The 25,717-nt window shown below is 33.9% G+C and overlaps 1 protein-coding gene across 2 annotated transcripts in view; it reads left to right on the forward strand.

Annotated features, from left to right (window-relative positions):
* The first annotated feature begins 508 nt into the window (after window positions 1-508).
* Window positions 509-25,717, forward strand: part of LOC132702325 (uncharacterized) — a 96,893-nt gene continuing 71,684 nt past the window's right edge. Inside the window, exons 1-2 of one of the 2 annotated variants that reach the window (XM_060670894.1) lie at window positions 509-737; window positions 6,846-7,077. In XM_060670894.1, the coding sequence (XP_060526877.1) occupies window positions 730-737; window positions 6,846-7,077 (240 nt within the window). In that variant the 5' untranslated portion in view covers window positions 509-729. The remainder of the gene's footprint in view (window positions 738-6,845; window positions 7,078-25,717) is intronic. The other variant, XM_060670903.1, reaches the window with a different exon arrangement.

Raw genomic sequence — 25,717 nt, forward strand, 5'->3', positions numbered from 1 at the left:
TTATTCACTGTTAGTATCAAAGGCTGTCAATGACAATATGTTTTTAAATTTTTTAATAATTTCAAGCTTTTAGTATCCCAAAACATAACTGATTTCGTTTAAAACTTTAGTAAAAACTATTAGGCGACTTGCTTTTTATTGATATTCACCTCTGGAACTAGTATCGTCCCCTACCTTCACTTTTAAGCATACGCGATCGCATGATTTATTTATTGGTTCCGCATCGTCGGTCGTAAATAAAAGCCGAAAACCTTACGGACGGAACCCACCGTCAAAGAATAGTAGACAAAATAGTTTAATCCGACCGCAACACACTGGAGTACCTGGTCAACCTTACCTGCTTACCTGCCGTAAACATTATGGCCAACTGTAAAATGGAAAATAATGACATTATTATCCCTCCTATCCCTACACGAGATTCCATTGGCCGCGACGCGGTAGTGGGGTCAAAGTTTCAGGCATGCAGCTGTCTGACTCCAGTCTGAAATCGAGTCTAGATTTAGCCGTCGCGAGGGTAGCAGTCGGTTTGGAGCACTCAGGCATTCACCGACATCGCGCGAACTTTAAATACGATTCTGAATCGAGTTTCCGAGTGAAATTTACGTTGATTTGTCTGTAGCGAACTCTTCGGCATGTGTGACGATAATATTTGTCTCGTGTTTAGTGTGAACGGATAAGTGATCTGAATGAAGTGCAACAAGGTGCTTATTCGTTTCGTTTACGGTTGTCATGGGGATGTGAGTTCAATGTTTACCAAATTTTCAATTTCTGTAGACTCCTGCTTCTATTTAAATGGGCAAGTGCTAAAGATATTCTTTACCAGAAATTGTGAATAACTTTCAGGAGGTTACTTGATTCGATTCAGTTTTTTCCGTCTGAATCTGTTATTTATCACCACAATAAAGACGACGATATCAAATGCGTTTGAACCATGCTTCTATTAAGACAGGACAAACTGATATTAGGAAAAGCTAATGGCACCTTCAGAAAAATAGGTTACGGTTCACTCTTCAGACCCAAACAGCTTAAACCATGTTGAAATATACTTATTTGCATAGATAAATCCGCACTGCGCTTGTTCATCTAAAAAGGAGTGATTGACAGGCGAGTTTGTTCTGACAGTGTACCATAAGCACAAACTGAATTCAAAGAATTTTAATTTTGGACGAGTGTGTTGTTGGCAATCTGAAGTCCAAATTTGATTGCTGTTTTCGCCATCACAGCCTCTTTAGTTGAGATTATAATCATTGTGATCTTCTGTTCACAAATCTGGATAAAATAAAATTAGAAAAAATGTATTCGAAACTGGTAATTCATTTTCTGACGACCGACGGCATTTTAAGTAGGACTCCTAGTTCCTCTGTTATGTTCTTGATTTTTTCTCAGTTCGTCCCTCGAAATTAAGAATGAAATTTCTTTAAAAGAAATTGCACAACATGCCAATATAGGCCGTCACCAAAAATCGATACAAATGCGATTTTTCAATTAAAAGTATAGGAAAAAAGATCCATATTGTCATTTGCATGACGATTTGCAATGTAAAATTAAGCAGTAAGTCCAAATTTTTCTCCTTGCGAACTATATCCTACTTCGAAGAACATGAGAGGTCAACAACTCTATCAGATTGTTTACTTTGATTCAGAGAGATATGACGTCAACCAACGCAAAAATCTTATTTGATACAAAATATAGAACAGGACGGGACTTTCGATCAAATCGACCCTTTTTGAAGGTACACTTGTTGCAGAGTGATGTAGCAAAATGCAAGTTGAATTTGCAGCCTGCATTAACATCGTCCTTTAAGCCTTATTAGAACAACTCATTTTAATAGTTTGAACTCAACGGCGCATACACCACATAGGCAAAGGACAGCAAAAAGGCACAGACAACAGAATATGATAAAACCACAGAGGGAAGTTGTCAACATCGCCATAAGAGCAATATCAATGGTTCAAATAAATGTAAAAATGTATAATTGTAAACTCGACTATAAAGAGAAAAAGAGGTAGAAAATATTGTGTTACTCACTACAGCGAACTAAAAAATTACATTAAACAAATGGCATTTACATTAAACGGCTTCAACTTAAATTCTCAACTAGAAACTTCACTTTTGGGCTGAACATCAGCTCACCAGTCAATATATTCGATTAAATTACCTGACAATTATTTATTATTTAAATTCAGTGCAAGCGCTTATTCCAGCCCTTTATTAAATTATATCTCCATCCGAGTCTTCATCCTTGCATCTCAAGGGATATCCTGGGACCTGATTCTTGTCTAATTTAATGACCTAGACATAACATTCGAAACTCAAAAAACTTGGAATTTTTATTCCACTTTTTTACTTACTTAATTGAGACAAAACTCAGTTGTTTGTGTTGCCGAACTAGTGAGTGGCCAAAATGTCAGGGTAAAAATTAACATACATTATAACACAAAATTAAGTCCCCGATATAAAATGCATTTGGTGATAAACCTCTGTGTTTTTTGCGGATTTCGTAACGGAAACGACAGGTGTTGCAACGCATAATCGCGAGCTTCCGGAAGTTCAAAGTCCCGCTATTTACAAAGCAATGAATAATGCGAAACGCGTTATAGAATAACTCCTAATTTAGCGTAGCCGTCAACTTGCGATAAGATTCATGCATCGGTGATAACGGATGATAGTGCGAATCGTCTTTCCACCGGAAAACCTTGTGACGTAAACATCGCTCAACTCGTCGCATTGTTTTAGTTGCCATTCGATACGATAATTATAGCGAACTCGAGTAAATAAACATTCCATTAGGCAAAGTCAACTGCTGTTCGCTTTTATATAGACTTGTCAACTTATAGATACGGAGTGACATCACATCAATATTATGTTCGTTTGGTGACAAAGTATTTCCACTCGCTAATATCAGTCTTCCAATGGTCGAAACCGAAAATCTTTAGTTTTGATACAGTGTGTATTTAAGTTCAATAAAGTTATTGAACTATCTTACTCAGAAAATCACCTTCCTTCCAATGTCTATTATTTGTACAGAATATCTGAACAGAATAACTATTATTAAGAACATATACCAAGTTATGGCCTACAATAAAAATAAGAAGAGTGAAGCACTGTTGTAAATAAAGATATGTGCAGATGAAGGTCTCAAGTTTCGGAGTTCAAAGAGAAAGCTGTTCTCGGAGTCGTGGATATTTTAACGCTTGCAGCGAGGTGTGCATTATAATATTCAACAATTTCCATTACAATTATAATAGTTCCCTATAAATCGATTATGTTTGCTCCAAGTAGAAAGAAATGCCAGAACCGAATAATTATTATCTTTATTAACTAGACTCCAACTAAAATTTGCACATAAAACTAACAATTTTTGGGATAAATCAGTTTGAAATGCAGTTACTTTTGCGAGTGCGTCAATGTTGTTTTAAACTGAATTTTAAGGATGCCCCTTCAAACCAGAAGCTATATTTGAATAATATTATGTCGTTGGGTTCTAATGGATTGCGAGATATAGTTACTATTAGAATTGAAAAATGCTATGCTAATTCTATATGGAATATATAATACACGCACTTGAGCAGGTTTTTTGCGTCGAAAGACCTTTTTAAAGGATTTGTAGTTTAGTTTTGATAACGAATCTTGTATATTTTTGATTTATGTAAAAATCAGGCTGAGTCTGCATAACTTTTACGAGGCACAAAACGAAAAAATACTATTTTTAAAAACAAACCGAGCAACGCATCTACTGAGGAACATAGAAAATGCAACACGCATTAAATGTGGATATATTTTATTTATACTTTCCAAAGTAGTTGGGATAGATGTGAATAACAATCGATGGCATATTTGAATAAGTTTGAAAGCAATTCGTAAAAATTCATTAGTGAGTTGCCCCTCTACGTGATTTTTAACATTCCGCAACTCTTCGTAGTTTACTGCGAATGAAATAATCAATATTTGCTTATGATAGGTTCTCCCACAATAATCTTGCCTCATCACATAGACTTTTGAAGATGTAGCAATTAACTAATATTCCATGTATGTCCAAAAGGCAACAAATATAGTAATTTTAAGGGTCACTGAAAAGTTTCTATTAACTATAGCAGATATGGTCTGGCATTGTCTAGCTGAAAAAATGGAAGTTGTTGAACTTAGAACAACGACACAGACTGTAATACGTTGTAAATGTAGGATTAACTGTTAATGCCCAAAAACTAGAGGTCACCGGTTTCCAGATATTATAGCAGTAAGCGCATCCTTACACGGCCACCATGAACCCACAAACTCAAACGTCACCCGACACTGAAGACCACCCGATTCCTCTAATGATTCCAGTAAGCGCATTCTTGATCCATTGCTGAAGCAAAAGCAAATAACCTGCTTTTTTTTTCTTCTTCTTATGTGTCCAAAATATGTAAGAATATGTTGCAGTATAGGGTATGTGGAGCATTCTACTCCACCACCATATCTGCGTCGTCGGGTTAGTTGTCCAATGTTTTTGTTAAACGGAATCTGACAAAAATGTTTTCGTTTACAGCACTTCATGCAGGAAACCAATCGACAAAATGGAGGACTATGTGTTACAATAGTGCAAATAATGCATGTACAGTTGCAATAAATCTGTTATATTTTTTTGGGATCAGCGCTAAAGTAATTGTCTCCATATTGACGAACTAATATGTTTTGCAACCTATTCAACCAAATTAACATGACACATTGTTTGATTAGTTATCAGGTCGATAACATAACACAGTCGTGCTCTTGGATTGGTGACAAAAAGATAACTTATTTCGATTTTTTTTATTGGGAATAGGAGCGTACAAAATGTGGATTGCTATTAAATTTTGATATCGCAAATACATGCCACAATGACTTTAAGTGAACAAAAAATTTTAAGGGCAAATCATGAATATCAATTCAACAAGTGCGACTATTTTTTTGGTAGTACAGGTTATGGTAAGCATGGTGCAATGTATTTCTAATTATTTTTCATTTTCAATTCGTTACCGCGAGCTTAATGAGCTTTTTTTATTTCATGCTCTCATGGTATAAGCTTTACCTTGAGGGTATAACTAAATTTCTTTTTGTGTTATTTTATATTAGTGCTGATGCCTGCAATGATTTCTCTGATTAGAAAAAGTAAGTGACAATAAAGGAGTAGATGTTGTTACTACCAGTTTCGCTGACAGTTTAAGAGAGATGTTAAGGTTTCATGTTTATATATATGTCGTAATCGGATATTCCAGCCATTCGTTTATTAAATACCACACCGTTTATTTGACACGAACCCTTATTTGGGACGTCGTTGTCACACGTCATATCTCTATGTTAGCCAGTTTCGAAATGCAACAGAACGGTTTTGGCTTTAAATTCGCGAAGGCATTATCGATTCCCATCGTTCTGCGTTCTGCATTCGTTGCAATCTGCTTTGCGTTCTCCGGCTGTAGCTCGAGATATGTAATGATAAAAGAATGAAGATCTATCTAAAGCGTTCGTAACCTGGTTCGACGTGGAACACAATTACGAACTAATCTTTACGTTAGTTCAAACTAATATCAAAAATTTAAGAAATGAGACGCCGAGTAGGGTCAAACGATATAATTTATAGCGGAAATTTAAAGTTGTATAATGGATATAAATTCCAAAGCGTATATTTTACTGAGATCAAAAAATTACTATCATTCTAGAAATGCGTTTTTTAAAAATTAATATTAACCGGTTCATTAAGAGCAACCGTTGGTATGTAAATTGATTGGTAAAGCAATAACGCGGGAAACGCTAAAAATCTTAATAATTTTATTGCGTCGCTTATTAGTATTACGATGCAAGAAGGAAGAAGAATTATAAAATCGTTCTTTTGAAGCATGTAAAAATAGTGACAATAATGGCCTTCATGTGATTTTTCCAAGACTTCCGACAAGTTGAATCATGTTCAACTTGTTGCGATATTTGGACTTTTCAGATACTGAAAATCCATTGTCATCAAAGGAAGCATTTCTTCATCATCGTCTCTAGCTTTACAACCCTGGTTGGGTCTCCGCCTGCTGAAGAATATGTCTCCATCGTTGTTTCTCTGCCGCCTGGCTCTGCAATTTCGAACTCCTAGTATTCTTAGATCCTCTTCCACCTGATCTTTATATTGCACTTTTCGTCTGCCCCACTTCCGAATACCAGCTGATTTTTAGTAGACAATATGTGAACTTCCATACTTTGACAGCAACTGGTCAATTTACAACAACTAGTTAATGTTAATTGTTATTAATATAATTATAAAACTGCTAAAAACAAAATTAACATATATAGATATAAAGGTATGTATTTTTTAAATCAGGAAGAAAACTTCTTTCAAATGAATTACATTATAATGGATGATGTTTAAAACAATGCAAGTTTTATCGTTTTGATAGATTTCTAACTCATGTTTTTCTATTCTATAATTACTAAAGGATGTGTAAGTTTTTTTCCAATTCTACAAGATTTGGCTGTAGTTATGGTGTATGGAATACCTACGAATTATAAAAAATTGTTTTCATTTTTGCTGCAGACTTGGGAGAAACTTTTTCGGAGAGAAAAATATAGATTTTTTATGTTAAATTCAGCACTGAAATATGTTATGGTAAGCCAAATACTTTTAAATTTGAAATTTTGATTAGTTTTGTTTGCGGCGATTTTGAATCCAGTGGTCTTGCCAAATTTGAAAAGTGTGCCTTAACAATGAAAAACGAATTATGCACATGCTATAAGCGAAGGGACTTCCAAAAACTAAATAATTAATTTCCAAATACTTGAAATACGTAAAATTTTATTACGAATGTATAAACTGTTCTATAAGCAAATTGAACTTTTTCCTGCAGTGGTGTGACGAAGTCTATGGAAAAGTCTTCAACCGATTTTGAGGACGATCCGTCGGAGAAGGAAGACTCTAACATGTGGGACGTTCTAGATGCCGCCGCTGATTGTGACTGTCCCGGACCCCCTCCAGAATTCTTACTACCGCCACCACCAAGACCACCCGCCCTACAACCATCGGATCCGATGCTTTGTACAGATGATTCGATATCCATAGAAACTTGCGATGCTTTACCTGTAAGTTTTTTTAATATTAAATATTATTTTTGCTATGGTTTTAATATTTTTAGAATAGTTTCTATTCTAAAAAAATTAGATAAAGATTGGCGACATTGAAAACCTCTCTTTAGTATTAAAACTTCTTTTTGTTCTATATGCTATGCCATAACTTTACGTGCTTGCTATAGTGTTAGAAATTCTTTTATGTTTACTATTAACTATTTCATCATCAAGTTTTTTTCACTAATTTTAATTGGGAGCTAAAAACTTGAAACAGAAGCATATGTTTCACTTGATAACCAAATAACTATATATTAATATTGGCCCAAAAAAAATTGAAGGTATGTCTCAAATTGTCTATATTCTATTTTTTTTTGCAGTTGTTAATTACAAAAAAAAAGCAATTTGATTTATCGATTTACTGCCATATAGCCACTAAATGTATAGTGGCCAAGTCTATATTGATATCAATCACTTTCGAAGCTTACATGAAAATTGCTGGTAAGAGATTATGCGCATTTGCAAGTCATTTCAAAACTCGCTTTAAACTAATAAGTCCTTCTGGCCTTCAACATTCTCTGACAGTTCGTCAATTGGGCAATATTTTCTCTAAATCCGTCCTGATCCCATTTAATTTTTCGAAATTTTCATATTATATCTTTCAAAAAGGTTAAAGCATTAAATAACTAAGTTATTTAATGCTTTGACTTAGTTATTAACTACTTTTGCTTTGTTAAAATAGCAGGTGATAATAAAGAACAAACACCTTTAACGGCGCAAAATCTTAACACTTCCCAGTAAGCAAACTTATTTATTTTTGTATATTTCACATTTTTTGAACATTTTTGAAATAATTTTTCAAAATTACTGGTTTTGTGTGCGGTTTTTCGTGGCGTTTCAAACGATCAAATTCGAGAAATAAAACCATTTCCTTAAAAATATATCTCGGAAACATCCAATTTGTTAGATAATAGCCCACCGCCTGGCAACTACGTTTATTGCCCTCATCTTACAGTTATAATTCTATTTTACGCTCTGCTTTGTAAAGTTAAATAAAGTCGGGCAAATAAAGTGTATGGGAACAGTTGCATTCGCGTCCAAGTTGATTTACTATCGAACCGATAGCTCATGTCAATTAGGAACGCACTCCCAAGTCATAATCTCGATCTCGGCTAAGACATTACACCTGAATGGGACTATGTAATCTATTATCTACATCCCTTTGCCGCTATTATGTAACATATAGGTAATTAAGCTAAATGCTACTATATTGTGCCAAATTGATGGAGCAATCTGTTAGCTGTTATTGTCGAATTTCAATATCGGCGTTCTCTCAGTATAGATTCCCTTTATGAGTGGTTATTGAGCACATTATTACATGTTCATACAACCTTTCCCATTTTTGATGGTTTTAAGTGTCTTCGTTATTAAAAAACTAGGATGTTGCGGCTATTTTTTCATGAAATAATAGATGGCACCAACAGAAATGTCATAGCTGTCTCGGATTTCTCATATACAGGGTTATTTTGAAAATGTTGCATTTTAGACGCCCCTTGTAATTCGTTTGTAAACTTATCGGAAACAAGGAAACTGAAACTTGTGTGTTTTTTTCATAATTTTATTAGTCTTAGGTATTTGCAATTTGCATAAATTCAAAATTCAATTTCATTTTATGTTTGTTTTCCTAATATACTTTAGTTGTCAAACAATCATGGCATTTCGTCATAGTTATCAGAAATTTGGTAAAATAAGGATGTATTGTTAATGCGCATTCAATACCAGTTTATTTTGACAGTTAACTAACTGGTATATATGTTATATATTTTTTAAAAGCTAATAACAAGCCTAATGAAATGACATACAGGGTAATCACTTAAAAAAACAAGTTTCAGGAGAAAATTTACTACGAGACTGGAGACGTAAAAATTCCTAACCAGATTGATTAGTTTTCTAATTTTAACGCACAACCGAATTGGAAAGGATGTCCAAAAATGTAAAATTTCCAAATTTACCTTGTAAAAAAATTAAAAAGTCATAAATTACTATCATTTACAATTGACGTATCAAATCTCTCTTCGAAGTTTTCATAAATAACTGAAGAGTCCATTGGTTGCAACAAGACAAACTATATTCATTAAAGCACTCAATTTTTGTAATTAACTAACGAGGAACATCGCCCTGTGACGCTTATTACAATTCTGCGCATTCTTTAGTTACTCTGTCGTTCCAATTAAAGCGAACGAACCACTAAATTAAACTAAATTCACAGAAATGTACGTTTAGAGAAATGCGACAAAAATTTCAACCACACGAAATGGTTTCAACGATACAAGCCGTCAGGAAGGACCAAACTTTTTTAAATGAGTTCTTAACGATGATAGAAATCAGCTTTGGTAAGTGGCAGAAAGCCAAGTGGAAATAATTTAAAGGATGCGAAAAAATGTTTGACCTTGCCCTATGTTTCTACTCAAATATAATCTAATGAGATAATGGTGATTTTTCGTGTATTGAACCGGGTAGTAATCCCATAAGAAATTTAAGGACGTGTGAGTATCTAGGGTACTACAGAAAAGACACGGCCACCCCGAATAAGATAAAAATCTATCCCGCCACTAAAAAATATAAGTAGATATAAGTTAAAACTTGGCCTACCGTTTTTATCTGACTTTCCCGTCATGGGTAAGCAGGTAGGAATAGGTCTACCTGTCTTAAAAGGATGCATGGTGCTGAATCCCATTACGTTTGTAACTGTAAACAGCAACATGAAAATTGGTTAATAGGAGTTTTTGATTTTTAACATGAAACAATCGGTGAATTTTGTTGCTTTTTCAAATATACAAAAATAAATCAATTGATGGTAATCCAACAAATGGAATAGAAAAAGAAAATAAATATAGCACATACCTACAACGGATTTAAAAAGGTTGTGAAAACAGGAAAAGTTGGACAAAAAACATTTTTCTACTCCCGTCTGTAAAATGCCTAATTACACTCCGATCTAGCGTGCGGGAAGCGTCACTTTACCACTCCAGTTTCGTTTCCCACGTATCTGAGCCACTTCGGACATTTCCGAAATTTTACCGCACGGGTTTGGGAGCATTCGGATGTTTTCGGAGATATTTCCCGCGAGTTGATTTGTGACGTTTGTCAATACTGAAATGTACTCAAAAACTAACGGTCGTAGAAAAAGTATAGTATGCAACACGTTCGTTAAACTTTTTAAGTCACTCGTTTATTAAAAACTCGCCCCGCTCGTGTCAAATAAACTCATGAGTCAAATGCCGTTTACCGCACTTGTTGTATAATGTACTATTAACTGCAGTCCAGTACAGCGTGTTGCTTCCAGTCAAATTTTGATATAATAATGAAACTTGTGGATTTTGTACTATTTCTATGATATACACACGGTAGAAATAAATCTGCTTCTATTTTAGTCTCAAAAGTTTCATCAACACTCGCGTCTCTCTCGGCATTTAATTGAACTAATGATCCTCCTTTTCATTACCAACTTAAAACAAAACTGTTGATCGTCATCGCCTAAAGGTTTATTCATTTTTAAGACAAAGATTTTATAAAAACTTGCGTAATTTAACGGATTTACAAAACTACTAATAAAAAATAATCGCAGTCAACATCAATGCAAATGACGTAAGATAGATAGATATTCTTTGTTAGTTCCAATTATTCTGTTTACAGGGGTAGACCTTGCCATTCACAAAATATATATATATTAATCGCTTAGTGGAATACAAAGAGCGCTTATACAATGCAGTACATATAATACAAACATATGATAACACTATAAAGAAAAACTTTTATCTCTTCTTTAGTTTTGCTTTTTTTTACCTTTAACATAATATTATAAAAAAAACAACACATAGAATCACAAAACTAAACTGAATATTATCTCTGAGCAAAGTTAAACCAGGGAAATTAATAACAAATACTAAGGATATTGTCGAACTTCCATTGTCTTTATTTTTTGTTTACACAACGTTTCGAACAGATGTATCACTACCCGTTATCAAGTGGAGACTTGGTTAATTCCAAGGCTACGAGGCTTATATACTAGACGATAGTGTTCAACCATAACGGAGTACCCGACTCCAGAGTCAAGTGTGAGGCTGTTCCGCTAGTACGCCAACATTGGTGCGTTCTATTAAGGGTTGCCAGATTGCAGATATTTCCACGCTAAAGATTTTTTCATTGTTTTAATGAATACAGCTTTCTTAAACTTGCGCTTATTCCGATGCGATTCCCTGTAGACAACCCGGCTTTGGACCATTTGATGTGGTGTTGTTTGGTTCATACAAGTTTCGCGATTCCTGACCCCTCATTGTATGGTTCCTATATTCTTCAACTCTAACGCTTAAATGTATTTTTCTTTATCCAATATATGACTTTCCACATTCACAGGGTATTTGGTAGATACACTCTGGAGTCGTTGTTTCTGGCTTTGTTCTTGTAAGTATACTCCTTAATATCGTCTTTAATACTGCTTAATTCTACATCGAGAGTTGCTTCGTCACTGCATATTGTGATTGATCTTTTGCAAAGTGTTTGGATGCTACCTAGTTTGGTTGGTTAGTTCTGGTTAGACTCAAAATTTAAATACTGTCCGGTACGTGAAGGTTTGCTAGATACTGAAGTGGTGATAGAGGCGTTATTTCTACTTACATCTAGAAACGATAGACAGTCGTTCTTCTCTTTCTCAACAGTAAATTTAATGGACGGTCGCAAAGAATTAAGATAGTTGAGAAAGGAATCTAGCTCTCTATTGGTTCTATTCCACACGATATCGAAGCCAGACCCTATAGACTTAACAATTGCCACATCTATAGCGTGAGTTTCAAACCATTCCATGTATACAATCACTACCAACGGGGAGAGGGGGAGCCCATCGGTAGGCCATCATCTTGTGCATAAAACTTTGACTTAAAAGTAAGATTTATGCAGACAGCACTTAAGCAGCTCCATCATTCCCTTCAGCGGTAGCGAGGTTCTGCCGGGAATGTTGTATCATTCCTCAATTTAGCCTCGACAATGTCTACCGATTCCTCCAAGGGCACGTTGGAGTACAAACTTACCACTTCAAAGCTAACAAACTTGTCTGAAGGAAATTATGTTCCGTTTTGTTAAATGTAAAATATAGCGTCTGCATTTATGCAGTGCTCGATAGATTCTTCTTTCAATCGCCGACAAAACATTGCCCAAGTGTAAACGGAAAGCAACAGCAGAACGATGTGAGATAGATACTCTCTCTGTATTGACGATCCCATACGTGAAGGGAATCCTAGAAAAGATCAGTCGAATGGCAAAACAATACAAAACAATCAGATCCGGGACGACATTATGGAGCATACTCAGTAGAATGTCATATGAGAAACAAGGAGACCTTAAAGTTAGTTGTTGAAAAGTTAGAGTTGAAATCGTACTTATCCTTTTAAAAATAATAATACCGTAATTATTCCACAGGGTGTTTTAAAATTAAAGTCATGGAGCAACCATAAAATTAATACTGTATAATGACTAAAAGTTTTCTAAAAAATTATGAAAATCGACCTAAAAATTAAAAAAGTTCTGAATCCTCAAATTTTCCTAAAAATTTGTGGCCTTTTTTTGTACCTGAGTGACTTTTTTCGTTTATAAACAATTCATAAAATGTACTACTATTATTAACCAGAATCACCACACAGTTCCCTTATTATTTTACCCGTAACACGCGCATTTGCAACGGGTGTGTTTCACATTATATTATTCCATTTAACTAAGTTATGTTTTTGATTCTAGTCGATCCATTTTCTCCCGAATTTTGGGAATCGCTTAACCAGAACTTTCGCGAACAATCCGCAAAGTTCAAATATCAGCGTTAAGTTTACCGCGTTCATTGATTAAGTTTATTGGGTTATGCTGATGAGTTTGTCATTCACGAAATCTGTCGAATCTGGCGAAAACTTCCCGCCGAATTTTCCAACTCCATCGCTGAAAAGTCGAGGAGCTAGATAATTTGATACGTGCTTTTTTGAACCGCAATTGTTAAAAGTCAATCTAGGGTAACGATTTCTTGAATAGCGACGAGAATATTCACTTACCTGAAGAATCGTGGAATAAATTTAATTCCTTTTTTAATATAGGAAACTGGGTTTTGGATTATTGCATAGGACAGGAACGAATTAAACGGAGCGAGAGAAAAATTTCTGTATTTACTTCTCTTGTACGCAGGTAAATAGTAATTAATATTAGAAAATAGAAAAACATAGGGTACGCTGACATGGATACTTGGATGCGATAGACAAAGGGTGGAAAGTTATGACGGAAAAGCAAAAAACCCATTTTACAATAGAAAAATGCGGTTAGTTATGGGAATTCTTTTCTTTCTTTTACTCACTGATAAAAATAGAAGAATGGGGAATTCTCGTAGTTTCATGAAAAGACCCCAATGAGTGCAATTTGATCCAAATTAACTATGATGCAGTTTGAGACGGAAATGCAATTAGCAATAGCAACGTCAAGTTTATAAGTCACGAATAAGGGATTAGGGAATATTTGGGAGGTGGATTAGTTTCCAATATGGAAAATAAAATTTACCAAAGGACTAATAAAATAGTCGAACAGGGACCGAGACAGAGTATCAAACTAAGAAGTGGGGACATACATCGCGCGAAGAATAGAATTTTTTTGTTTTGAATAATTTCAACAATTAAATCAAAGCCTACTATTACATTTTACTATTTTGGTAACTTGTAATACCTATATGTGAGGCTGCTCAAAACTGCAAAAATCTCTTGTGTGTGTAAGAAAACGGAAAGTTGAAGCAAAACGAAGCGCCGTTCGATTTTTTTCTAAATTTTAAAATAAACTGCTAAAAAATGATATCGGCAAATAAAAAATGTTGTTTTTTGCCATACTTCCGTGGAATACTGTCGCGCTCATCTTTATCTTAATTTGAGCTTCCATGTATCTCATAGTATACTCAAGATTTCTTTAAAACATTGAGTTTTCTTATATACTGCCTGTAAAACGACAGCTCATATTAGAAATAGTAGTCGTATATCATAGGGTATTCTGTTATCAGTTAGGCACTACTACGATATAGAGCAAACGCCAATTTTGTCGTTTGCTCTTAGCTCCAAGCAGTAGTGAAGAATGAAACCAACCACATATGTTGGAATTATGCGTTACCAACCACACATCAAATAGGAAAGGAAAAGGCCCGATAAATATCTGAGTTGTCTAAATAATAACGTACTGGTCGAACTGAGTAAGGTTCTAGCATGCCAACCTCACTTGACCAATTGGTGATGAAGGTGAAGAAAGCAGTTGTCGTCGGCTCCCTGCGTCTGTTGAGCCAAACGAGTTTGACCGATAATCGCCAACCGACGGTCGCAGTAACGATTTGGAACTCTGCATGTCGCCTTATGGGACCGAAGCCATATGATACAATATGTCGCAATGTCTTTTATCTGGCCTAACCTTGTGGCAACCATATTAAATAGATTTGCAATTAGGCTTATTAAAAATAATATCGGTTGTTTAAAGATAAAAGAAGAAAGATAAGAGCATATTCTACAATAGATATTTTGAAAGTCTCCTTATTGAATTTTTAGCTATTGAAACATTTTAAATTTAATATTTAATCTATTTAATCTGTAAAACTAAATAATCTTTGAACTGTCATACTGTGCCGTTATATGCAAGCGTTTTTGTTATGTACCTAGGCCAATATAGATTAGATTATGGGATCATTCCCATTATTAACGCGATGTTTAAGCAATGGCTTTTATCGGCTGAAGAAAACTATCAACTTAATAACCACTATGTAAGTATTTATATCAAATACAATTCCTGCTTAATTTCTCAAAGGAACTTCCACAGTCGACTGTGATACTATTTACAAAACTTCTGGATTCCTCCTGCGTCGGTTGTTGTTGAGTCGAACTTGCTAACGTTTCGCCAGTCATCCTGTTGGCTTCTTCAGAGCTTAACCGAAAAGTTAACAATAACCGACGCATAAGCAATCCAGAAGTTTTGTAAATGGCACAACTCTTGCTTTTTGCTTTTACATTCTACTTGATAGCCAAATGTATTTTTTAACAAAGCTGTATGTTTTGTCAGTAACAGAGTGCAAAAAGGGACCGTGTGAATAATAAACTCTCAAAAAACCGTGAAATAATAATCAAGGAACCGATCGATTGTTACTTCAAACGTAACTAATTGCATTTGAATTTTTAATATTTGTGTCCCGTTAACTGGTAGCTGTTTGCTCACAGAAACAGGGAGTTAATGCGCACTTCAATTATTATTATCAGCTCCAAAACCTTTAGTGTGGGTGCATGTGTCCTTAACTTGTTTTGATTTAATTCATATTAAAATTTCACACACAAAAGATAAAAATCGTTAATCGCAATCTCTTTTCTGTGTTGGCTGAAACTACAATGACTCCAAATTGAATTGCAAAAACGGTCTTTATTCGTGGCGAAGATTCTGAAACTCAAATTGACATTTGTGCTAACTTTTATTATTGTATCAGTTATACAACAGCATATGCCGTTGATTACATCGGAAGAGCAATATCATAGATATAGAATATATAGAATAGCGTTTCAAACAAAATATGTTTGTTACAAGAGTTCACAGAAGTTAATTAAAAATTAAAAAATCAAATAAACCAACCAAAACTATGTTCTGTCGACAGTGGCACTTTTACAACCAACAATTTATATCACGTTAATATATCGCAACTCTAACAATGTGAAATCAGCACAAGAGTTCGTGTTTCATTTTGATATACAAGATGTTAAACTTTTAAAGTAGATATCGATCGTTAATGATAATTCTGGAATGGGTCAAAAACTGTTTGCATTATCACCAGATATTTTATTAATTAAAACTTTTTTCTGTGAAATACTTAACATGGTTAATCAACTGCGTTTGAACGATTGTGACCCTTAACATTATAATTATTTTTGCTTATTTTGAATTATAAATTCGGTATTTTTAGCGTTTTGGAAATTTAAATAAAAATCTAAATTTATTTCAAAAAATCGGCGTGTATCTCGAGAGACGTTGAGACGTATCTATGAACAATTTTTGATATTAAAACTTTTAACGTTTTGCTGTAAAAAAACTGGCCATTTTACTACTTTCCCTAACATTCCTGTTCTCTGTGTAGCAAGCTTTGTAGTCAACAACAGCCTAATTCAAAAGTGCTCGCTGGTGTCCTGTATGATCTGAACTTCTCAAACCAACCGCAATTTTAAGAAAAAATTACAGAAGAATAAGGAATTATAGTTTGGCACAATGGCGTCGTATTAAAAGCGGACAAGCTTTGGACAAGCTGTGGTGTGTAATCTCGTCACTGTTTCCAATTTACTGTATCGAATTTCTTAGCTGTGGAAACTTAGGTTTGAATAAGATAGGAACAATTCATTTTAATTGTTCTAATCGATTCACTTCTACAGTTCCAAGATGCTTGTCGAATTGCAAAACCTGAACCGATTTGTGTTATAAGATAAATAGAACTAAAATAATGCCGTTTAAGGAAAAATTTACTCTTCCTTATTTACTCCGCGATCTACAAAAGTTGGAATCCTTCCTTTCCTGTTTCTCACGGACCCAGCTACTTCGGACATTTCCGGGATATTACCGGACAGGTTTGGGAGCAATCGGATGTTTTGACGTTTGTCAATTCTGTTGGTTTGCAAAAATGTAAACAAAAACTAGTGGTCGTACAAAAAGTACAGTATGCAACACAGTTGGTAAACTTTTTAAGTCAATCGTTTATTAAACACTTGCTCCGCTGCGCTTCGCGTGTGCCAACTGAACTTGTGAGTCAAATCCCCTTTACCATACTTGTTGAATAACATACTATTTCCAAGATTAGCTATTTTCGTGTTGTATGAACATTAAGGGTTACTGCCAATTTAATTATTCGTCAACCTTCATATAAATTTCTGAGAACTCATAGGCAAATCAACCAGCTAAAACAATAACATAATAATTTTAAAGTGAAAAGCAAAACATAAAAGAAAATGTATTTTTACAATTTAATACTGTATAGAACCTCTATACACCTTCGTGTGTGGACTGTATCTTGCTCTCGTACCGTTCAAACGGACTTTCCTATGTGGTGGTCAGTTCGGTACTGGCGCGCTGGGCGGCATCCCGTCGGCTGCACAAACGGTCTGGCACGCACTTGGACCGTGATAGATGCATGACAGTCACGTGACTCACATAGTGTTCACACGTAGCGGGGTTTCACATATAGCAACGAAAAACTAATAGGTTCTTAACAAATACCTTCAATTAGTCTTCCTATATAAAAATCCTCAAGATTGTGTTTGAGTTCTAGAAGATTTCTTGAAGCAACATTTCGCGTTTTTAACTTCAGTAGTGTAATTTATATCTGGATCAGGCCTTTTAATCCAACCGCTGCTAGGTTCTAGGTTTAAATACAATTTTTTGCCACCTGTGGTCTCAAATATATGATGCAAATGGCCAACATATGATCCTAAAATGTTACTTATCTCCGTGTCTATCATGAATTCTCTACGATCGCATAATAAAATACCTCTTCACGTCAAAATAGACCCTGCATATGAATTCTGTAAACTAGTTTACGTCGATCAAAAGCAAAAAGGCTAAATCGTTAATGGTCCAATTTACATGTTCCCTAACATACGTCAAACGATGTGCTTTGGTAAGATGAGGAACTGTTGGTGCTATTACTACCATTTTTTAGTTGTATTGCTGTAACCCGTTTTAGTACCTAGTTATGCCTTGTAAACGCGAATAACTATCACGGACAAGCTTTCTTCTATAATTTCCAATTTGTCTACATTGGGATACAGTACCGTACAGTACCATTTTATCTATTACTCAATACTGTTTTTGCAGTGGAGTGTATTTGCAGCTTGCTCCCCGAACCAGCTTTACAATGACAAGCAACACGATTTATGGATACTTATCCCTTTACCTGTTTTTAATTTTGATAGTTTGAAGGCACATTAAAAATTTCCTTAAGTCGGTTCCTGCAGTCTGCAGTAGGCCCAATTAAAATTACATGCTTTGCATTTCATAATGCTTCGCCTTCTGCAAAACTTCGGCTACAATATTAAAATTTAAATATGATAAGAGATTTCATCATAAGATATTCTTGAGTCATTTTTCATTGCCACAGACTACAAAAACTGAAAACCGAGCCACTAATAATGTTTTATTATCGCTTCTGCAGTTAGCTTCCACGTTTTTTTACTGTTGGTAACGCCACCATGGGATAATAAATGTGCGTGTGTAAATTAAAGTGTAAATCTGACTTTGCGAAGCATTTCGTAACATTGGAACCGGCACGAGCGCCCGCACTAGTGCAGTGCATCAGCAATGGCCTGTTAATATTTAATTTGTGACTAGTTGTATTTCCCAGGGGTTTTAATTATATTTCGTATGCAGATTTCGGCGTTTCAAAATACACTCACAGTTTGACGTGCCATTCCCTGTTATTACGGCGCGCGTTTTTTGGCTTCACATAATTTCACTCCAGGCGAAATTCGCCCATTAAATTTCAATTTATCGCAAATTTTGTCGATACGGACCAACAAAGGGCCGTTTGTTTTTTTGAAACGAACAACCTAGAAAACGCTAATTATATTATTCGATCTGATTGCGGTTATTGTGCGATTGTACCGTTTTAAACAACAGATGTATTGTTTAGTTTTCAGTTTCAATTTACGTTCTTCTCGATTACGTCGCGTTCCTCGCTTTAATTCGGGCGAGGTTTTCGGTAAAATATCGTTTACACTATTGAAGCGCACAAATATGTACAGTGTGTCCATTTTTCGTTATTATTGGAGGGTATCTCGGTTACTATTGAGATACTTAGACTTGAGAATGAATTTCATATAGTGGCCCAAAACGTGTGCTAAAGTACTATATGTCACTATTTTGAAAAAAGAGTTTAATTCTTCCGTAAAATCAAGAGTTCTTAATTGATCGTTATCTGGTCGGCCCTAATTATAAAATAAAAATATAGTACGTTTTTATTGTGGGGTATGTCAGTTATTGCACAGTTACTGTTAAAAATAGAACGATACGTAATATTGTGCTCGCCTCCTCGGGAAACAAAAAATGACGTTTCGCAAACAGTCCTAACTGGCCTTTATTTTTGAGATACAGGAAAAGAAACTGGTTATTTCAGTTACCGTTTGTATTTTAAACAAAATGTGTCCTAATGAGATGTGGAAAACGGGATTTTATAGATCGTTTTACTTACTTAGATTTTTTGTAGAAGATATAATGCAAGTTATTTTTAATAAACATATATTACGACATTTTAGAAAATATACTACAACTATTCTATACTATCCTAATTTGTTTCCACTTAGGAATATTATTATTGTTATTAATATTGCAAAAACATATAAACTGCAATATAGAAAAATTGTAAACATTATTCGATGGTTACTGTATTAATTGCTTTGAAACATAAATAGCGTATACTGTGAAACTATGTCTTTCATCAGAAAGCAAACAGGTAAGAACTGTGACAATAATGTAATCTGAACTACTCTTTTTTTTATTTATTTTAAAATTTTAAGGAAACAAATCCATCCCCAATAATCCATCAACAATACTTATTTTTACAAATATTTACCTTACTATTTATTATACAATTAAATTCTAGGCAGTAATACTCGTAAATGCCCAATGCAGAATTCATAAATTAAGCTAAAATTTTTTTTATTTTTTTTGTACTAATATTAATTCAACTGGAATAAGATTAAAATAGAAAAGAGGTATATTTTTTAAAACGATTAAAACTAGACAATTATTCATTTTTGAAAAGTGTATAAAAAGCGCCATCGAATTTTTACCAAATATACAGGGTTAAACAAAACATTGCGATACATGATGTTTAAAATACAAAAAGTAGTTCAAATGCGAGGAATGTTTTGAAAAGGTCATCCTTTGTTACCTTGAATAACTACGAAAAATGGACACATTGTTATCTTAAGTTATTTAAGTTACGCTGCAGATCTTTAATTTTGATTAGTTGTCAAAAGTAGAACATTATTAAAACAATTACAAACATAGACAATATGGTTGCTATCCAGGCAGACTTGACCATTTTTAAAGAAATAGCTATTGTCCAGAAATCGAATGGTAATTATTTTCAAACTCAAAAACGGCTAAATGAAATGTCAATAAACCATATGTTTTTGAAATCAGGAAAAAAAGATCTACGATTTAAGCTAATAGTATATAGGGCAAATGATGTTCCTATCATTTTGACAGCTTGCGATCCTCGTTTGTTTTTTCGGACATTTGTATAAAATAATAGGGCAAAAATCTTCAAACTTTTGTATTTACCCTTTTTTTTATCTTTCAAATTTAACCCTGTAGGTGGGTCTCAAAATATAATGAATAACGCCAACCCCTTACATTAAAAATTTCCGATTTTTGAGACAAAAGTTGTGCAGGGAGAATAACTGAAATAGAATACTTAAGTGATTAGTGAAAAATAAATGTATTATAGTGTATTGAAATCTCCTATCCTTTTTTAGCAATTTTTTTTAACACAATTATGAAACGAGTCGGATACGAAGAACCGAAAGCAATAATTATGTAATACCGAGGAAAGATAAATGATCTCAATAAATATAAATACAAAATGATTCAATAAAAACAAAAATCTAAAAATCTATTCTAGTGCAAGCTTGTAACCGTGCAAAAGACAAATTTAACTGTAAATAGATATCATTTTAGTTAGCGCTGATCTTATGTCGGAATGTAATGAAATAACTACGTTAATAGTGCTCTATAAAAAAATATATAAAGATATTACTTGAGGATGCTCGCGCATGCTCATAAAATTTACAGAATAATCTGTACTTTGCACCTGCTCCATTTCTATTTACATAGCACGGACTGAACCATCGAGCTGAACTGACGGGAAACTCTACCAGCATCAATGTTTAACGCGAAGGCTGACATGGTTGATATGATGAAATACGAAAGTGCGCGTATTATCAGCATAGCCGATTCCTCTAGACTAGCTGGGATAATCGAATGTACGTAATTTGGTACAAATTTTAACAATGACGTTTTGACTGCTATGAAATGCATTGCAACTTTTAATAGAGAAGAGCAAAAAAAAGGATACCTGATATCAAATATTTTTCATATGAATTAATCGAATATTTTCTGATCGGTTTTCCCAACAAGTGCAGATTTTATATATTCTGGTTTTTGAACAAAAAGAACTTTAAAATAATAAGAATAAGTTCGTGAAAAATAGCCATTTACAAAACTGTTGTCGTGCAATGGTTAGCAGGAAAAATATTGCACACAGTTGAAATGGAATATGAAACAATAAAAATTAAAGCCACAGAAATTGCCTAAAATAATACAAACCCTATGCGTAAATTATACATTTTCAACCAACCCAAAAAAGGTTGCAAATATTACTTATTTAAAGGCTGAAAATTTTGTGCACGAAATGGGTAAATATTTATTTCCACGGCAATTTTAACCCCATTTTGAATCCCACCAAAAAAGTAAACAATACGCTTTTCGTTATAATAAATTATATATGGAAAACGGAACAGCGTAAAGCGTAATCCTTTGCATAGAAAGACGGTTTTTTTATATACTCCCGAATGAACTGTTTTTTTTTGGTGAAGTGCGATTTTCCAAATTTCACTACGATTTCTTTCCTCTTGTTTCTCCAAAGATCCTCATTGACTATCGATTTTATCTTTATTTCGATCTTAATGCATCGTTTTTTATTCTGTCTTGAGACTTTGAGCAGCGACGCCTTTTTATTTTATCTTATTTTATGAAATCGAATATTTAGTCTTATAGAAAATTTTTGCATATAAATCTCCAATCAAAAATTAGTTATTTTCGAAATTGTTTTAGGTTTAGGTTTACAAACAAAATCGCTAGCACATATATGCATACATTTCCTCGAGTACACAGAAATAATAATAATTTGATATAATTTAACTATGAAAGACGCAAGACATTAATACCACTGTGGTTAAAGTCAGGTTGAAAAAATAGAAGTACGCTGTTCTTGGTATTTTTAAGAATTTAAACATTGATTTATTGAAGATAGTTAAAATACTTTCAGAAATAAAATTTTGATATAAAAATCTTTTACTTGTGGAGTAAGTTTGTTCTTTTTTATACGATTACATTTAGAAAGACCACACTTCCTCATGTGGTTTAGCCTGATCACATTCCTCTTTCTTTTTAGTGCATCCTAGGCAGTGCTCCTACATAAATAGTTACATTTTCTTAAAGTTTTATATTATTTCTGCTATTCTGAGAAATCAATATTAGAAACACATAATTTTAGTTACACCAGTATTTTAGTTCCTGTTGGTATAATTTATTCAATTCTGTATAAGTCAAATTTTACTTTGCAGATGGATATACGTTTCTAACTTTATTGCACTTATTATGCAATACCTACTATCTAATTTTTTAATTCGCTGAGACCCAAAATATTTCTTCAGATTCTATTTTAATCAATTACACCACTTTTCCTGAACACCTCATATAATATAGAACACATAATGTGGCAGCCATGCTATCTTCCATTTAAGGATAAGTGATAGGATAGTAGCAACCACCTTTTAATTGATTAAATTTCAAGTAGACGTTTAAAAAACAAACATGTGGAATTAGAAAGTTCAACACCTTACCTCATTGAACAAACCCATAGCTTCCTGTAACTAATGTAGTATGTCTAAGAAACGATTTCTTCATAACATCAACTCTCTGACACAGAAATATCTAATGTGTATATATTTAGACAAATATTTTCTCGGACAGCCTCACTTGCGGGCAGCTTTTGTAGATGAAATCGCCGCGGATGTTTGGCGCTGACTAAACCAAGACACCGCATCTTCGGCGAACACACATAGAACACCAAATGTAGAATGTCCAGCTATTTCATCCTCACCTATATCCATTCCAGGTGTGTAAATAAGACGAAACGCAGCAGTTGCTCTTAGATAATGAAACACTCTTGCAATATTAGGACCAGATTCTAGTCATCGGTAAGGAAAAGAGGTGTTCAATTCTTCTAGACTTTCCTGTTCTAGTTAAGCAATATCAATGTGTGAGACTGGGGTACAGTTTTGCATACCAAATATTTCAAGTATTTTATTTGTGTATGCCATTACTAAGTTTTTATTTTAATCAGTTTGTTTGAAACGTTGAATAAATCAAATTTTAATAAAAAAATACATGAGCTAGTAGTTTTTTAAGTTAACTTTCAGATTTAAGAACAACAATCGCTTTTTGTACATTAGGAGTATCCTAGTCCATTTGTTATTTGGATTTACTTCACCTTAGGTGGCAATTGTCTAATTAAATTATTTTGTACTAATGGTAGGAATTGAAGCGCTTTGATCGCCTATGAAATAAATGATAAGAATTACCCTCCCTAAGCCAAATTCGTTTCGGCTGCTGGGGTAACGCACGATAACCAAGCAGCGCTTTAGGGCTTAGTTATTTATAAGCGAGTGGTAACTGTCACTTGCCAGATGGCCCTTAATAGCCTATCGCATGTTCTCCATTGAACGCCTAACCATTAATTAGTCTAGTAACGAAGCTTTAACCTATATCCTCTAGAATATCGGAGAATTAAAAAAATGTCGTTCTGCCATTTAACTAGTTTTAAGTCATTTATCAGCTTAATTTTTAATTTATGTGCTAGGGCAGTTCAGTTTATCCTAGCAGAAGTTTAAGTGTTGATAAGACTTTATATAGTTCATACATACTTTGTCGGTCCAATTTTCATGTCATTTGAAATTAAAAAAAAAATCAAATTTGCTGCAATTCTTTTTAATTTGGTTTCAAGACTAGCCCAATCTTTTTTATCTAGGAAAAATAAAAAAATTAACGTAAATTTGCAATATTTCTAATTTTACACGAAGTGCTTTAAAATACCAAGCCGTAAAGTGTTTCTGTATAAAAAATCAAACTGTCACAAAAGTTTTCCGAGATGCTTATCCGTACTCAGAGACGGGCGCGTAGTTAAACAACAAAAAAGAAAAAAACGCAATATTGCGTATTTTGAAAGCCGGTGTCCTATCTACTCTGTAAATAGAACAAATACCCATTTAACTAAATACAAAAGATCGGTTTACCCTAAATATAAGACCACACAATATATACCAACACGTCTGTTATCAGTTGTTAGAGCTTTTGGATAGATTTCCAACTCAACTTTATTAACTTCCCTAATCAAAAGAAGATCAAGTAAGAATATCTATGGCGTTATTTGATGAGATCCGAAGGTATTTATTGCATTTTCTTGTATTTAAGGAAAACCGACTTTTTTACCTAACAAGCTCTTGAGATCAATTTTAATTCAACTGGTTAAACATAACTATAATATAATCTTAGAAAATCTTTAAAAAAATACAAATTTGTCTAATTGCGGTCGAATTTCCTCGGGTCCTGCATCTACAAGGTGGCGTAGTCACTAGTACGTACCGAACGGTAATCAAAGTACTACGGAAAAATCCTTTATCAACTACTGCAAGTCAACATTTTATTCCCAATGGCAAATAGCAACTTCCAATCATTTGAATTACTTCGATTTATACAATATGGTCGCATAGTATATTATGCAACAAGTGCAGTAAAGAAAAATATTTTTACCTAAACTAGTGAGTAAAATAATTAATAAATAAATAATAATTAGTCACCGACCGCAGTCAAAGATTGGTTGGTCTATATGGTCATCGTAAAGCACTTCCATCATTTTAGGTATAAATTGACGTTAACACTTAACTTAGTTCATGATACTCTGACAAGGCGTAATATGTTCCATACCATAATAAAAAACAAATACTGTGGTCTGTGGATGTTTTCACAATTTTTTTATTTAAAAAAGTTACTACTTTCAAAAAATCTAAATAAAGCGAAAATAACAACACAATACTTAAAAACAATCTAAACTAAACTAAAGGATTTTTTAATTTTGCGTGTGGAATGGGATGTAAAACCGCAAGTTTTCCAATTTAATCGACCCCGTAGCTATCGTAGTGCACTCTTATCATAGACATACTGTATACGCGTGGCCGTGCTAGTTGAACAATGCTCTGTCCGAGTTATTATCTATGCAAATGTTGCATTTCTGAAATGCGGAAATCCTTTTTTAATCTTACTTTGCTCGTTTCGAATCCTCGTAAAGCAAAGAGGGCGTAATTTCCATGCACACACACACACACACACACACACATCCACCACTTTGATATATTTTCGTTGCGTTCGTATTCGTGAAAGCAAAGCACCGCGATTTCAACTTCCAGAAATATGATTTCGCAATGTTAATACTACTTTCTACTTAAAATTACGTAACCAAGTGTATGATGTATGTAAATATTTTCGGAATTTCATGTTTCAGCAAACCGTGAAAAATGATCTTGTTTTGTTACAAAACTGAAATATATGATATTGTTGTCTGAATATTGAGACTTAATAAAAAAATATTTGGAATGTGTAACCACGAACTGAGAAAAATACATTTTACTGACTTAAATGTATTTATGCTCGTCTATATGCTAATCAAAAAGTAAATTTAATATTGTGTGCCGGGGATGTTTACGCTAAAATGAAGGTCTTTTTGATTTAACGCTTT

This window comes from Cylas formicarius, unplaced genomic scaffold, assembly GCF_029955315.1.
Source record: "Cylas formicarius isolate icCylForm1 unplaced genomic scaffold, icCylForm1.1 PGA_scaffold_10__41_contigs__length_53128322, whole genome shotgun sequence".
NCBI classification, from domain to species: domain Eukaryota; kingdom Metazoa; phylum Arthropoda; class Insecta; order Coleoptera; family Brentidae; genus Cylas; species Cylas formicarius.